Raw genomic sequence first — 17,865 nt, forward strand, 5'->3', positions numbered from 1 at the left:
AGCATTGAAAATAATTTTAAAAGTAAGTGTAAATTACAACTTTAAAATGATAGAAATTATGTCTACCTATCATTTGTGGTCTTCTCCTAGCATTCTATGGTCAACATTCTATGTGTCTTGGGATCTGGGGCAATCTTCTCTGGAGGGTCACTATAAATACTTTGCTTTTTTTTTTTTTAAAGTAAGAACTTATCCTAATTCAGTAAATGAAAAGGTGTACAGTATTTATAACTGCAACAACAACAACAAAAAAAAACAATGATACAAATAAAGAGCAATGGAGTTGAGTATTTTCATATGATTGCAAGATCATGAAGCCATATATTTACTAATATGGAAAGTGTATGTCATGTATTAAGTCTAAAAAGTATAATCATATGTAGACATATTATTGTAAAAAACAATGTTCATTTCCCTGTGTCTCATTCAATTTTTATTTACATAGATTATATTATTGTGTCCATCTACAACATGTTAAAATATTTTTTAGTTGTAGATGGACACAATACCTTTATTTTATTTATTTATTTTTATATGGTGCTGAGGATCAAACCCAGTGCTTCACATGTGCTAGGCAAGTGTTCTACCACTGAGCTACAACCTCAACCTATTATGTCACTTTTGTTTTTAAACATTTACTTATTTAATTTAGTTGTAGGTGGACACAATAACTTTATTTTATTTTTATGTGGTGCTGAGGATGGAACTCAGTGCCTCAAGCATAAGAATCAAGCGCTCTACCTCTGAGCCACAACCCCAGCCCTTAAGTCACTTTAAAAAAAAAATTTTTTTTAGTTATTGATAGACTTTTATTTTATTTATTTATATGTGGTGCTGAGAATCAAACCCAGTCCCTCACACATGCTACGCAAGCTCTACCAATGAACTACAACCCCAGCCCACCTTGTCACTTTTTAATAAAGAAAAAAACTACTATAATGTATAAACAGATTAAATATGCTAAATTTTAGTCCTACCTACTATAAATATTTTTCAGCTCAATTTCTACCTCGATCCTATCTCATCAGTCATTTAGTAAGCATACTGTGCATATTTTCTATGTGCCATGTTCTATATCAATTAGGGAAGAATAGTAGGAAAAACCAGATATAATCCCTATCTTCATAGTATTTCCAGTTGTAAGAAGAAAGACATTAATAAAATAATGTTTTATACACACTCACACCAATCACCAGTCAGAATCACATGAAGAAGAGCTGGACAACCTCAGGTAAGGGAAGTAAGACAAGGTGATCTGGGGAAAATGGCAGAGAGGACATCTAAATAATAAGCGGGAGTTAACCAGATGAAAGGAGAAGAAAAGACATTCTCAAGAGAGGAAACAACATATTCAAAAGCTTCTGGCAGGAGAAGGTGGCTGCCTTGTGAAATTAAAAAGGTCAATATAGCTGAAGCAAGGAGACCAGAGGGAAGATTTGTGTGAGATGGGGCTTGACAAATTGACAGGGGCTCAGTGTTGAAGAAATTTGTTTACAAATATCTCTACTTTAAGTTTAGTAGTGATATAAAGTCAATGAAAAGTTGGGAATGGGGACAGAAAGGACAAGCTGCCATGATTAGATATAAAAATATTAATATGACATATAGAAAAAAATCAGACAGGGCATAAGTACACTAGGAAGTGGCTACTGTATGTGACAGAGAACAGGGATAAGTGGTGGTAATAGAAATAAAACAAAGAGCCTGGTGTGGTGTTGCATGCCTGTAATCCCAGCAGCTAGGGAGGCTGAGGAAGGAGGATGGCGAATTCAAAGCCAGCCTCAGCAAAGCAAGACACTAAGAAACTCAGTGAGACCCTTTCTTTAACTAAAATACAAAATAGGGCTGAGGATGTAGCTCAGTGGCCAAGTGCCCCTGGGTTCAATCCCCAGTGACCCCTTTCTTCCCAAAACACACACACACACACACACACAAAAGAAAAAAAGCTTACAATTGGAGAGGTGAAACTGACAATTCAGTAATGATAGGACACAAGAGTCTGAGGGAGGGGGAAATGTCAAATTTGTGTCCCAAGTTTCTGCCTTGAATACCCAGTTGGTTGGCTGGTGCTCCTACAGACATAGGTAACATCAGAGAACCAGGTGCAGTTGGAAGAGCATGATTTTAGTTTTAGACATGATGAGTTTAAGGTGTTTTTGAGGTATGCTGGAGGGGTTTTCAAAAAGACAGTTATAATAAAGCTCCTTTTCAACATCTTTGTCAATATCTTCAACATAGTCACCTCTTTCCAACTTGTTCCTAGAGAAAAATCTGAAAAGTCATTTACGTAAGGGAATGACTGAATTACTATATTTTAGGTAATTTTTCTTTTGAAATAAAATCCCTATCTAAAAAAAAAGATAGTTATATGTAAGGTATCTAGCACAAAAGGAAGATGTAATCCAGAGGGAAAAAATTATGTTCATGAGGACTTGGGAAAAGATATCATTACCTAGGAAAAGAGAAATTGAGATGCAGACCACCAATGTTTAATTGCCCATAGTTAAAAATGATGCTTCAATAAATTTATTCTAAGCACAAATAAATTAGCATTGGTCTTATATTTTGTAAATTTTATTTATCTTTTCATGAGGTAATATTCAATTATATGTTATTTTTATTACTGAGAGAAATTCAAGAGGATGAACTTTGTATGTCTAATATAGTTCTCATTAAAATTTAGTTAGTTAGAACCTTACCCTCAGTAAACACAAATTAAGGTATTTTGTATTTCTGAAGAAATTTTTGTATTTTGATTGTAAGAATTATTACCTGGCTAAAAAGAAAACATTCTGCCTTTAAATTATGATTTTAAAAGCTATTCTGAAGTATAACATTTCAGGTATCTTATTTATTCATTCCTCAACTATTTTCTGTGAGGTCAATATATGTTAGGTATTGTGGAAAGAAACAAAACATTAAAACCTAGCCTTAAGGAGCTCTCAGATTAATAAAGAGAAAAAGCAAATAAAGAAACTGAAATATTATATTCTAAGTGTGTATCATATATGCATGGGATACAATGGGAATACGAAGGAAGGATACCAACAGAGACTTGGGAAGACATACTCAGAAGAGGTTTCCTAGATTTTTAAGAACAATTGGAGTGGGTCAGGTCAAGAACTGGAGACACAATCTAGGCAAAGAAGCCTGTATCATAAAGTCTACTAAAAAAATTTGGATGCTTTTAAGTTTGTGAAGAGTCAGTGAAGAGTCTTCAGCAGGGAGTGATATGCTCCAATTGACATTTTAAAAGGACACCTACTGGTAATATGAAAAATTAGTTGGACCTGGGCACTACACTTTAGATGAAAAATAACGAGAGCCTGAATTTAAGTGATAATGGGAAGACCTAAGGAAGGTAGGCAGAGGCTGAGAGATATTTGAGAAGTGGAATGATGGGACTAAAGCTAGACATAATAGAGATGGAGGAATAAAGTATGATTTTCAAGTTTCTGGCTAGCTAATTAGGTAAAGGTAGATGCCCACTCATGAGTTTAGCTGTGGACATTCTTAGGTTGAGGAGAAAATGATAAGCAGGCATTTAGAAATTGTTGAGAGCCACAGACGAAGGGGCCCCAGCAAACTTCCAGCTGCCGGCTGATGATTGGCTCACAGCAGCCCCAGCAACATCTAGCTGATTGGCTCCTCTGTGGTGATGTTCATTGAGCTGTTTCCCTGCCCTTTCAGACCACGGAGCTGCCCATTGGGGGACTTTTTTGGCTCCGCCCACGTGACCCAGCCAATCCGCCTCATGAGCAGGAGGATTGTGGGAGGTGGTGAGGCTTGTGGTTGAGAGAGAGGCTTGTGGGAAGCCGGTGGTGGCAGTTGGGCTCTGAGGGTTTTTCCTGAGGAGCTGTTTTGTTTGGCCTGTGTGGTTCTAAAAATAAAGTTCGTTTCTTTTGACAAGTGGCTCCTGAATTGTGCCCAGCCAGAATACTTAGATTTAAAGTCAGATTGTAGATAAAGTCTTTACTGTTTAGGTGGTTTTTGAAACTACTGCTTTCATTAAAAAAAAATGAGCTTAGCAATGTTTCTAAGTAATCTAGTTAGTAAGCTTGTTTATAATGCATTTTTATACCTAACTGCACACCTAATGTCTTCATAGTCAGCAATCTATGTTTAGTTTCCCAGTGCATTCTTTTGTATACTAAAATTTAAGAGCCACTGATATATGAAATAGGAAAACAATGTCAATTGTACAACCATAGAAACATCAATATTAAAGGAAACAATTCTGGAAGTTTATAACAAAATATTAACAGTGGTGATCAATGGATGATGAAATATGGAGTTTAAATTTTCTTCTGATCAAAACATTACTGGGTTTGATTCTCAGCACCACATATGAACAAATAAATAAATAAAGATTCATCAACAACTAATAAAAATGTAAAAGATTACTAAACATTCTGGAAGGTGGAGATAGAGATTTCTAGTTAAAACAGAAAGCCAGAACCTCAAAATAAATGGAATAGTCATTTACCTTAATTTTTGTTTTTATTTTTAAAATTTCAACATTTATCTTTAAAGAGAGGTAAATATTAAATATTTTTAAATTAAAACAACCATTAAAAGTGATGTATATGCTTGAGTTTTTAAGATCATTTTATACATTTCATGGTGAGAAACAGCTTTTTCTGCAAGACAACCATCAAAACTAATAACAAATTCTAAAGTATTTATAATTGAAGTACTATAATTTTATAAGTGAATGACTTCAGCAAAAAAATGTTAAAATGAGGACTAGCACAATGGATTCCAACACCTAATCACACTCAAACCAGATATATTTCTAAAATGATATTGTAAGTTGATTTAGTATCTCAATTTTAAAAAAGAAATGCCTAATTTCCCCCTTTGATTCAATTTAGCCATTTTATGCTTCAAAATACAAAATGTCACGAGGATGATGACTAATGCAGTAACCATGATGCAAAAAACAAGTTAGGCTTGTTTAAGAAACTGTTTTGTGGGGTTGGGGTTGTGGCTCAGTGGTAGAGCACTTGCCTAGCACGTGTGAGAGGTACTGGGTTTGATCCTAAGTACCCCAGAAAAATAAATACAGGTATTAAAGAAAACTGTTTTGTTTTATATTAAAAGACAAAAATACTGATCTTTTAACTCTGAAAAGTTTCAAAAAACACCAGTATGATTAGAAGCATGACATTTCTTTCATTACCATGGGCTCGAAGTAAAGCTTCAGCAGTAAATAGAGGAGCCTGAAGCATGTCTGCAGTTTCCACAATAAGCATATCTTTCAATCTTCGAAGATCCTGAGGCCTTAATCCTTCATATGGCTTTGAAAAGAAGAGAAATTAGAAATTAGAAGTTAGATTGGCCGTGATGCTTAGGAATTATCAAAATATATATAAACAAATACATACAATTATCATTTATTAAATCTTTCAGCTTCAATTTGATTATAGAAGTTCAAATGGTATTTTTAGGTTCTACTGTCACAGACTTCAAACTACCCTTTCACAAGTCCCTTTTAAGCTGGAAAGCAGATGCTGGGGCTCATGCAACTCAACATTCTAAAAACAAAAGTATTAAAACCATAGTGGCAAAACCATCATACCTTACAGTTTTGCAAATCTGGTTATATACCAAAAAAAGCCTTAGAAATAAAAACTTATAATCATATGAATAAGCAATAATCACTACCAAAGGTCTCATGTATTTTTATCCAGTTTGTTCTTTCTGCAAACCAACTGTATATAAATACATGTATGTTCACTTAAGGCAGTTTCAGTCACTGAATCACTGAATAGTAACCAATGCATTGTAGTAAACAAGAATTAAAAATCAGCTTAAAAAGCAGTAGAGATTCCCAAATATTTATTAGAAAAACAACCACTCAGATGTCCTCTGGTAGTATCTATCACAGTTCTTAAAGAGCTCTAGGCAGGAACAAATCTCACCCAGTGTATTTGATTTACAAATATTTTAGAATTAGATGTTATTTTTATTTCTTGCTTGTTTTTTTTTAGTATCATGGTAATCATTTCATCAATTCTTACTTAACTTCATGTGACTAGGATTATTCACCAAGGCTAATTTTTCTGAGTTGACAGGATTAACTTTCTGATTCTTAGATATCTTCTGGCAGGGACAAATAAAAAGCAATGAGTATATTAATGACAGAGAAGACTGACACACTTAACCTCATAAAAATCTGCCAAGATTTAAACAAACAAACCAAAAAAGGTGTATTATATTTAATATATAGAAATTCTGTCATCATAAGCAAGTTTTTTTTAAAAAAATTATAAAACATAAACAGCCTTCAAGATACAAATTCTTTCTCCAGCAAAGGCCAAGGTTACAAAAAAACAAAACAAAACAAAACAAAAAAACCCCACAGTATTGGCAAAGTTGCAGTGAACTGGTCATCAGCAACATTATAGATGAAAATGAAAATCAGTGTATCATTTAACAACCTACCATAATCTATCATGAACCCTTAAAATATTCATCTTTTAACCTATTGATTTGACTTGTATGAATGTATTGCAAGACAGAATTGCAAATGTGGACAGAACTGGTTATTTGTAATGTTATTTGAAAAGTTAAAAAAAAAGCAAATAATTCAGATCTACACTAAGGGAATTATGTTACAATCACATTAGAATATGCATGTGAAAATGATTTTCATCATGATAATTGTCATGATGAGTTTATAAAAATCCAGCAGTGTTAGGAATTAAAAAATATTTTAAAAAAGCACGTTCTATGGAAAAAATGTAATTGAAAAATAAAAGAAAAATCACTTGGGATGTAAAACAGCTACCAGGAGTAGCAGTGTACATTCAATCTATAGTGTTTTTATATTAAAAATTATGGGGTAGACTTAACATTACATACATTCCACATCACACAGTATTATAGCCTACTTCATATGTATCCATTCAGCTACAAAACCATGAATGCCTACATATACAGGTATTCCATGAACTTAACTAGAAAGAAATGGAAAATTAACACTATTCTATATAGAAATATCATTAAATAAAAATGAAAGAAGCACTTCAATGTAATCCTATGTATCCTTAGAAAAAGTCTTAACTGTATAATGCTACCTTTCAAGCTAACTGTGAAACACATTTTCTCCTTAAAAAAATCCTAGTACATCTTTTAATAGTTAAATTTGTAGTATTCATTTTATTATGAAAGTATATACTATGTATCACATTGTTTCTAGAAAATGTATTTCAAGTCCAGGTTTGGGGTTGGAGTAACTTTCTTTGCCTCAATAATTAGAATATTTCTTGATATTCCCAGTGGTAGCAATTGTGTATTTCCTGAACTCATTTCCTAAATATTCTTTTTCAGATTAGCCATCATTCTACCTCATCAATGTTGAACCAACTAAGCAGGGAGAAAATGGTTAATTTAATTATCACTTTATAGATTATTATCAAGAAACCAGCCGGACACAGTGGTGCATGCCTGTATTCCCAGTGACTCGGGAGGCTGAGGCAGGAGGATCTCGAGTTCAAAGCCAGATTCAGCAAAAAGTGAGGCACTGAGCAACTCAGTAAGACCCTGTCTCTAAATAAAATACAAAATAGGGCTGGGGATGTAGCTTAGTGGTCATGTGCCCCTGAGTTCAATCCCAGTACCCTCCGTACCCCTCCCCAAAAGAAACCAATAGTACAGATAAACTAATGGGGGAAAAATCACCTTTCCTTGCAATTCTGATATAATGTATTGAAAGATTTTTTTAAAATTTTAGACATATTAAGAAGGAAAGGATACTATAAAGCAATCAGCATGAATTAAGTTTTTTTTTAAATGTATGCAGTTTTAAATTAAAAAAGACAACAATGGAAGAAAAACAGTTGTTGAAGGACAAAAACATATTGCCTGCATAAACATGTAACGTACTCATTCTGAATTTCTGTAGGAGAACTGTAATTAGGTCATGTGAAGCATTTCAATACATTGCTCAGTCCCAAGTGGGCATTAACTAGTTCTTTCTTCTGTAGGAAAGATTAAAATTAAGGCGCCTTTCTTTTTCCTGCTGCCAGGATAAACTGCTTCTACTTTCAGATTAAACACACACCAGCAATAACCTTCAAAGGAGTCAGTACAGATATAAAAAAAGAAAAAGGAAACTAAATTAAAAAGACACAGTGAATAAAAGTACCTCTTCTGTATCAGTGCATACTACTGCTACCAAGAGATCACTCAAGAAATGAGAAAACCTAACACAAAAATGGCACTATTTTTATACCATGTTAAAAAAAAAAAAGGTAGATTCTTCAAAAATAGTTTCAGAAAGACTCTGACATAAATTAATTGAAGGGCATATTTGTTTTTGTTAAATTTTTCCACAATGAAAACAGCACCCTGCTATGAATGTGAAACATGTGAAACGTTTTTTGTTGTTGTTGTTGTTGTTTGTTTGTTTTTTTTAGTTTAAGGATAGCATTTTTTTACTCCAATATATTGGTAACTTAAAATTTTTAAATGTGAAATACACTCAGGAGAGTGTATTTCCAATTCCCCTTAATACCAATTTTTATTTTGCTGATCCATGAGCTTATTTTAAGAGGTAGAGGGGGAAAAAAGCAGGGAGAGAAATAGGCAATATCCTCTCTCCCTATTCAGCTGTTATTGCCTGGGCATTAAGACCTAGACTATTTTCACCTATACCTCCACTTAAAAGTATACTATAGAGCAGAGGAGGTTAAATGTGCTAACAAGAGTAGTTGCCTAAGGCAATGTCTAATATGTGGGTTCCTTGCCAGACAGAACCTTGAAGGGGCTCAGGGGTAGTGCCCCACTTAAAAGTATACTATAGAGCAGAGGAGGTTAAATGTTCTAACAAGAGTAGTTGCCTAAGGCAATGCCCAACATGTGGGTTCCTTGCTAGACAGAACCTTGAAGGGGCTCAGGGGTAGAGCGCTGGTCTAGCATGTGGGAGGCACTGGATTCAATCCTCAGCACCACATAAAGAAATAAATAAAGATATTGTGTCAAACTACAACTAAAAAAAAAATTAAACAACAGCAAAAGGACCTTGAGCCTTCCTGATTTATAGAATGGTAGAAAGGGAGAATTCTTAATTTTTTTTTCTTTTTTTATGAAGGCCTTTTATACAACATACTGTGCACTTTCCATTTACTCAGAAGAAAACTTACAATGTTTCTAGGCAGCCATAACTATAGTTTTTATTTTTATTTTTTTTTCTTATCTGCATTCCTATTGTTTCCAGGCACTTAAAACAGTGTCTGGCAGAGCAGCAACTCAGAGTTTTGCTGAATGATGGGATAAGAAATGGATTTCACCCATTTATAAACTAATTATTTTATTATTTATAAACGAATTAATTACAACGTGTCAAGAAGATAAAGGATATTTTATACACCATCTAGATCATTAACTGAATCAAAAACTCAGAAATGTAAAAATATCTAAATTACTTAAATATTCATCAATAAACAAATGGTTAAGATATGCAGATTAGGTAGCTCAGTGGTAAAGCCTTGGCCTAGCATGCCTAGGCCCTGGTTCAATCCCCAGCACAGGGGTAGGGGGTGTCATGGGGAGGGGGCGGTGGCAAGGGGAGAGTCTCTCAAACACAGATTACATATTCTGACTTGGGAAAATGTTCAAGATATATTGTAAAGTTGAAAAAAAATTATTAGGACTCAATACATGATGATCTTTTATGTTAAAAATTCAATATGTATATATGTTTTTGCTTAAGTCTGATAATATAAGAAACTTAATATGAAACGGGTAGCATCAGGACAGAGAACATTTTTTAGCAATAAATATTCATTATAAATTTCAGAAAATGCATGAAAATAGAAAATTAAGAAAATCAAAGGAAATTTCCCATGACTACCATTATTATTTTATGTACTTCAATTTTCTTTCTTTATATAGGTTTTCTTCTATATAATTAGAATCAAACTATTATATATTTAAAGTTAAACTAATAGTCAGTTACACTAAGTTCATTTAGGTCATTCATCTGTTAATGAGTTCTACTGATTTATTTTATTTATTTTTTTGTCCCCCAAGTAGTTCTAAGTTCTATTAGTTTCTAAAAACCAAATTCTACTAATTTCATATTTTAACTAGGAATTAAATTATGGTACCTTGGAGAAAAGATTAAATACATAATCACAAATGACTTTCAATTTAATCACATCAACATTATTTCTGGAATACTACTGCTGAAATGTTATCTTCTGACTAAATAATTATATTAATAATTTATGCTTGACTCAAAATCATGGACTGTCAAAAGGGAAGTAGTATGGCAAACAGAAGAATCAAGTTCATTTCACTGTGATCCTGGAAAGTATTTTCTGGTTTATCTTTCTTATTAAAAAGGGAGGTGGAGGGGCTGGGGTTGTGGCTTAGCAGTAGAGCACTTGCCTACTAGCACATGTGAGACTCTGGGTTCAATCCTCATCACCACATAGAAATGAATAAAATAAAGGTGTTGTGTACAACTACAACTAAAAAGTAAATATTAAAAAAAATGGAGGAAGGGGACACAAATATCACTCAAGATTCCTGTGTGGATTCAATAACCATGTAAAAAGGACAGCAAAATCTTTAGGACATAGGCCCTTTCTATAAGTACTTAAACTTAATAAGTATATCTATAATATAACCTAAATAAAGAAACAAAAACACAAAGAAATACAAATATTAATTCTAAGAAACTCAGCTCTTTTGGCCTTTATAGAGAGTATAAAAACTCAAAATATTTTTGTTGACAATTTCATAAGAAAAATAAAACAAACAATATGACTGGATGATACACATACAAACCAATAGTGATACAATACCTTTAGAATCAAGTTAGTACTGAACAATGAAGAATCAGAATCATTTTGGGAGGAAAAATTGTGTTATAATTTCTTTAAGCAATATCAATGGATGCATACTCTGTAAGCAGAGTGTTAGGCACTGAAAATACTCTGTTGAATAAGGCAGATGAGGCTCTAGATTTATTGTAGTTGACAATCTAATAAGAGAGAAAGGCAATAATCAAATAAATACACAAAATAATTATAGCATCTGATAGGTCTTATGAGAAATAAATGGGGGCACAAAGTTTCAGGTAGACAGGAAGAATAGATATTGAGGTCTACTGCACAATAGCGTGAAAGACTAGAATCAGAATAAAAATGTACTGTGTATTTCAAAATAACTAAGAGCAATTTTCAAATATATCACCATAAAAAAATGATAAGAGCATTGGGAGGCCGTATTTAGAAAGATTTTCTTTCTGAACCTAAAAGAAAACAACTGGGAAGAGATTTCAGACATAGAGCAAATGGAAAAGCCTTGGATTAGTCTAGGTATTGTGCTGGGGAAGTAAATTTTGAGATGAAGATGGAAAGAGAGGTAGTAGTAAGATCATAAAAGGGCTTTCATCTGAGTAAACACTTCAGATTTTATTCAAGTACAATGACAAGTCACTAATATTGTTTGAATATGTTTAAATGTGCCCTTCCCCACCTGTTCTCCTGCCAAAGATTCCTGTGCTAAAAGCTTGGTTCTCACTGTGGCAATGATGGTGTGGAATTTTTAAGAGATATGGCCTATGAATGGCAGGTCCTCAATTAGGGGCATACACTAGGAAGGCACTGTGGGACCCCAGTCTTCCTCTGGTTTCTTGTTTCAAGATCACTTCCATAAATATTCTCCACTATTTGCCATGGGGCCCTTATCAGAACCTGCCGTTTAGACTTTTAGCTTCCAAAACCAGAGCTACGTAAACTTCTTTTCTTTATAAAGTTGGCTCATCTCAGGTATTTCATTATAGCAACACAAAATGGACCAATATGGTCACTAATTCATTTAAATGATATGAAGTGATTTAAGTTTAAAATGCGCCACTCTGACTCCTATGTACAAAACAGATTCTAAAGGTACCAGATTGGAGGTAAGGAAAATGTAACAATAGCTAAGAAGTGAGTATGGTGAGGGCCTGGAGATGGAGAGTAGAAGTAAAGACTGAAGAGCATATAGATTTAGGTAAAATTAACAGGACACCCTGATTGTTTGGATGTGATGGTTAAGGAGATGTGAGGAATCAAGAATGCCTGCCACATTTATTATGCTTGAGCAAATCAGTTAGCTATGGAGATGACAGGATATTTAGCATACTGCAAAGATGACCATACAAACCAAGCTCTAAAGAAGAAAAAATTTCTAATTTAATATAAAATGTAAAATTATTGTTACATAATTTTTTATTAAAAACAACAACAACAAAAAGCACCTTACCTCTCGTTTGTCTAATGCAGCATATTCAGCTTCTATTTCTTCAGCCTCAGGATCCCGTGAAAATACCATTTGGGATTCCAGATTGAGGGCCAAATCTTTGTGGTGTTGTTTTTCAGCACAATCACAAGGAGTATCTTTATTTTCATTCTCAGCAAACAAGTCTCCTCCATGTTTTACTAAAAGCTAAGAAAGATTTTTTTGAAAAGTTGCAGCCAGATTTACATGAAAAGTTATTGCAACCTACTGATTTTTAAAAAATACAATAGGATTAGAGTAACAAAAATGCAACAGTATGTATAGTGTGTATTTGAACTAATAATAAAATGTATTTTAGATATCTGTAGCTTCTAATTTTTAAGGCTAGAAATTATTCTTTTTTAATAATAAGATGAATTCCTTTGATTATAAACAATAATAAATAAACATTTTACTTGTATCATTCATTATCCTGTGAAATACTAAAATGAAATTAGGATGACCAGGTCACTGAGGCAAATCTGTTTCTAATATTCCTCAAAATAAGTAATGGGATGAGCTACTGATGGACAAGTTGGGAAGATCTTCTATCATACCATCTCTCTTTGGTCCAAAGAAATCCATCTCTAAAAAGAAATAAAATAATGTTGTAACTTGCTTGCTATGAGGTTTCTACTGGTTTTGTAGAAGTTAAATATGCAATTTCTAAGAGCTGTAGGTCCAGATTCTGATTGTGTTCATGGAGATGTTAAGGACATAAAAATCTTCAAAAAAACCCTTCAACTTTGAAGGGCATTCTGACAATTAAGCATGAAGATTCTTATACAGGATCCAGTCATACTCAGTATAGTAACAGTCACTATGTATTGCCTTCTAAGCACAGCATAGTGCTTAGCATTAAATATACATTCTCATTTAATATTATACACGCCTGTAACAGAAGTGTCTCAGAAAAGGAACTTGACCAAAGTTATCAAGCTAGTCAGACACAAGTGTGATCGAGTTTTTAACTGTGCTTGGCTATTCTGCTGACTCATGTTGTAGGATGATCACACAAACTGAAGAAGGCAAATGCAACCTGAGTCAATCCTCAAGTTCTGCCCAGGCTCTTATGTAAATCTAAATGTGAATACTTTTGTAGAGGCTTTCACTTTATATGAGGGTTAATCAGAAATGGCTCTTTTCATTTTCTTTCAAATAATTTTATCCTCCTCTTTGCTCACCAGCAAACACTGACCTTCTTGCAAATTCTTCTGATTGGAATTCTTTTTTTTTGGTACCAGGAATTGAACCCAGGGCACTTAACCAGTAAGCAACATCCCCAGCCCCTTTTATTTTGAGACAAGGTCTCACTTAGGGCCTTGCTAAGTTGCTGAGGCTGGCTTTGAACTTGAATTTGGCCTCCTGAGCCACTGATCTGATTGAAATTCTTATGTTTCCTCTACAGTCATACCAAGATATATCAAATCATCACTATTTCAACACATCTTTTCTTCAATTCTGCCTTTCTTCCTGTTTATAATTCCAGAGGTGGGGTAACCAATAACATTCAAAACAAATCCCATACTATTCTTCTGATCCATAATATAAAATGTTGGGAACTCTTGGCAAGTCATTTAACTCTTTCAAGTCACAGTTTACATAGGCTCATTAGAAAAAGAGACATGTAATTTTGAAAAAAAGGTGCAAAACAAGATGATTCCTAAAGTCTGTTCTAATTCTAAGATTACCATTTCACTATCTCTGTGTACTGGACTTCATTACTTTCTCCATCTCTACTATGACTTCCTTTAGCTCCTGGCACAGAATCCCTTTAACTTAATCCTGCTATCCTTCTAGTTACTTTCCTAATGCTGTAATGGGCAGGATAATGACATTTTAGTGTGCATATAAGAAGAAGATGTAGTGAGATAATAGAGCTGAAAAATTATTATTATTGCCTTAGTGGTGTTGTGACTATCCTAAATTTATAGAACACCACCTTATTCACTAGTTTGTGGTGATACTGGTGTAAACAAACCTACTATGCTGTATAAAAATTACATACATAATGCTTTCACTTTATATGAGGGTTATTATGTAAATCTAAATGTTAATACTTTTGTAGAGGCTTTCACTTTATATGAAGGTTAATCATAAATGGCTCTTTTCATTTTCTTTCAAATAATTTTATCCTCCTCTTTGCTCACCAGCAAACACTGACCTTCTTGCAAAGTTGAAAAGGAGGGAAAGGTATGCAGCAGGCTTTAACATCAAGGTTTATGTACGTACATGTTATGATGTTCATACAATGGCGAAACCACCTAACTATGCATTTCTCAGAATGTATTTCCATTGTTAAGGAATGCTTGTCTGTCTGTTCCTGTTGTCCTCAGCCACATTTCTCAAAAATATTCACTCTCTCTCCATTTTCTCAGCAAATGACTCAATTACTCCTAGTTATCTTCTACCTTATTTTATGGAAACAATATTCCTGAAAGTCATTAATACCTCTTAACTCTCAATCCAACAGTCTTTCTCAGTCCTCCAATTCCTTTACCTTGCTGCAGCATGTCACATGACTGAGTACCCTCTGTTTTAATCAGCTTTTTCACTAAAAGATCTAACCAGAACAACTGTAGAGGAGGAGAAGTTTATTTGAGGGCTCAGGATTTCTAAGGTTATTAGTCCACAGAAGGCCATCCATTCCTTAGCGCTCTAGTGAGGCAGAACATCATGGCAGAAAAGGGTGGCAAAGGGAAGCAAGCAGCTCACATGATGTTTAGGAAGCAGAGAGAAACTCCACTTTCCAGATACAAAATATATACCCCATAGCCCCACACTCAATGAACCACTTCCTCCAGCCACACCCCACCTGCCTCCAGTTACCACTCAGTTAATCCCACCAGAGATTAATTCACTGATTAGGTTAAGCGTATGGCCCAATCATTTCTCCTCCAAACCTTGCACTATCTTATACGTGAGCTTTTGGGGGACACCACATCTAAACCATAACACCCTTTCTCTTTGGAATTCTTCTCTTGGCATCCTTGACATTCTATCACTATGCCACTGTATTTTTCTACTTTTTCTGTTTCTAACATAGGCTTTACCTCTTGTACTTACCATCTTCAAATGTAAGCATTTGACGTTATCACTTTAACTCTGTTATCTATAACTTTAAAAGACTTTCCCCTGGATCTCCCATCTTTCCATTGTCTTGTTTGTAGCTGTCAATCATGTAGCTCATAATTCCAAATCTATACTCTTTAGTCCCAAACATTTGGTCCTAATTTTCAGTAGTCTGTCTACTATTTCTTGTGGAGAATCTAAGACCTGAATATCCATCCTTCTAAATAAAAGGCTACTTTCTCTTCTTTTCGACTCATTCCTTCCTCATCTTACTTTTTGAGAGGCTGATAATGGTTGGCAAGCCTCAAATTTACTTAGATTTAAAACCATGTTCATTTTTCTTAAAGTTAATTTAATTTAGTTAAGGAGATAAGAGTAGATTATTATAAAAAAAATTTTAAAAAATCAGAAAATGTCATCCCAAGATAGTTCATCATAGTCAATATTAAAAATTTAAAGCCTTTTTAAACCTTTTTCTCCCTTGCTTTTTTTCTTAGTTTTTATTTTTTTGTTCTATTAAGTTATGCATGACAGTAGAATGCATTTCGACACAGCATACATAAATGGAGTATAACTTCTCATTCTTTTGGTTGTAAATGATGTAGAGTTACACTATTCAAGTAATCATATATGCACATGGGGTAATAATGTTCAATCATTCTACTATCATTCCTAATCCCAAACCCCCTTGTCTCCTTTCACTCTCCCTCTGTCTAATCCAAAATACCTCTATTCTTCCCTAGCCCCACCCCCTTAATGTGAATTAGCATCCGCATAACAGAGAAAACATTCAGCCTTTGGTTCTTTGTTTCATGTCACCAAATGCTACCAGTTCTTCATAATATCCCATATATCTGCTTCATTCTTTCCATCCCTAATGCCACCACACAAAGCCAAGCTCTTTATCAGTTTATACAAGATTAATCCAATAATCTCACTACAACTCCTCCATCTAGTACAATGGTTTTCAACCTTGGCTACACACTGAAGCATCTGGAGAACTTTAAAAATAACAATGTGTGGGATCTACATTTAGAGCTTATGATTGTATTAGTATGAGGTTTCTATACAGTAATGGTTAGAACCAGTATCCTGATACAAGGTTTTCAAATGGTTTAACAATCACCTGGGGAGCTTGATAGTCTTATAAGATGGATTTGGAGTGGAAAGTGCAATCAATTTATTTTTATAGGTGATTACAATATAAGTGGCCCAAAGACCTCATTGTAAATAGGGGTTTTCAATCTTCAATTGGAATATGATTAAGATTTACTAGAGTTTAGATTCAGTTTCAGTTGGGCATAAAATTTGGTCTGAATTTCTTTATTTGTAACAAGTTCCCAGATGATCAATGCTAATACCATTCTGAGGACCAATCTCTGAGTACCAAGTCTCTTAATAAATACTGCTTTACAATTATCCCATTAAAATCTATTCCACACTCCAACCATTAGGCTAATCTTTTTGTTTTACCTTTTAAGATACTACTTTTTCAATCACAGTGTTTCATTGGCTTAATTTTCTGCAAAAGAACTCCCAAATCTTTGACCCTGGCATTCAGTAGTTTCTGTTTGGTATGGTCTCTATTTTCAAATCACTTATTATTTCTCCACCAAAAAAACTTCAATCTGCAAATATGTGAGATCTAGGACAGTGCTTCTCAAACTCTACCATGCAAAAGAATCAGCAGGAGAACCTACCAAAACATTCCTGGAATCCTAGAAATTTTGCTTTGGAATTTGGAGGTTCAAGAAATTGTATTTATCATAAGATCAGAGTAGCTACTGATGCTGCAGGTCTGACATTTACATTTTGAATAGCTTCCTCCAGATACTTAATCTGAAATCTTACCCTCTCAAATCTTACTACTACAATGAACCCCTTCCAGGGTGTGTGTAATGCCTTTAATAGTCACTGTCTTAATATAGCCCTTAGCACATCATAATATTTGGGAACAATGATGAGATCATAACTCTTGGAAAAAAAATGAGAAAACTGAGACTCAAACAGATAGTTACTGAGTTACAGAGCTGGGACTACAATTCTTGCGTTCTTTTCAATTTTAAAACTCCAGGTGCTAATAAAAAACACAAAATAATTAGGTAAACTCTTCAGTCAGTTCTGTGAATGGTTATTATGGCTTTTCAGTGAACTGGTGAAACACTCTGATAGCTGCCCATGTGTCAAACAGGCTCTCTGCCTATGGAAGGGAAAGTATGCCTTACCACCTTTGTTTTTCTAGTAACCTCTATTTGATCTAAGCAGCTATACTTACAGCTCCCAAAATAAGCAATTAGGGAATGTATCAGAAATATATAAAGTAACACTCATTTTTAAACATGCTTTATAATAGAGTGAAGCACTATCAAAAGCAAAAATCTGTTATAGTCACCAACTACCGAAGTGTTGAGTCATCTTGCCTTATGCAGGGGCCAGTCTGCTGCCTGTTTCTGTATAGCCCATGAATTAAAAATGGCTTTTCCATTTTTTAATAGTTGAAAATGAGTCAAAACA

At 34.1% G+C, this 17,865-nt stretch overlaps 1 protein-coding gene across 6 annotated transcripts in view; it reads right to left on the reverse strand.

Annotated features, from left to right (window-relative positions):
* Positions 1-17,865, reverse strand: part of Ankib1 (ankyrin repeat and IBR domain containing 1) — a 126,551-nt gene that overhangs the window by 55,933 nt on the left and 52,753 nt on the right. For all 6 annotated transcript variants that reach the window (XM_078040432.1, XM_040291490.2, XM_040291489.2 and 3 more), the window contains exons 4-5: positions 12,265-12,447; positions 5,183-5,300 (exon numbers count right to left, since the gene is read on the reverse strand). In XM_078040432.1, coding sequence (XP_077896558.1) covers positions 5,183-5,300; positions 12,265-12,447 — 301 coding nt within the window. The remainder of the gene's footprint in view (positions 1-5,182; positions 5,301-12,264; positions 12,448-17,865) is intronic.

The sequence above is a fragment of the Ictidomys tridecemlineatus genome, chromosome 2 (assembly GCF_052094955.1).
Source record: "Ictidomys tridecemlineatus isolate mIctTri1 chromosome 2, mIctTri1.hap1, whole genome shotgun sequence".
Lineage (NCBI taxonomy): Eukaryota > Metazoa > Chordata > Mammalia > Rodentia > Sciuridae > Ictidomys > Ictidomys tridecemlineatus.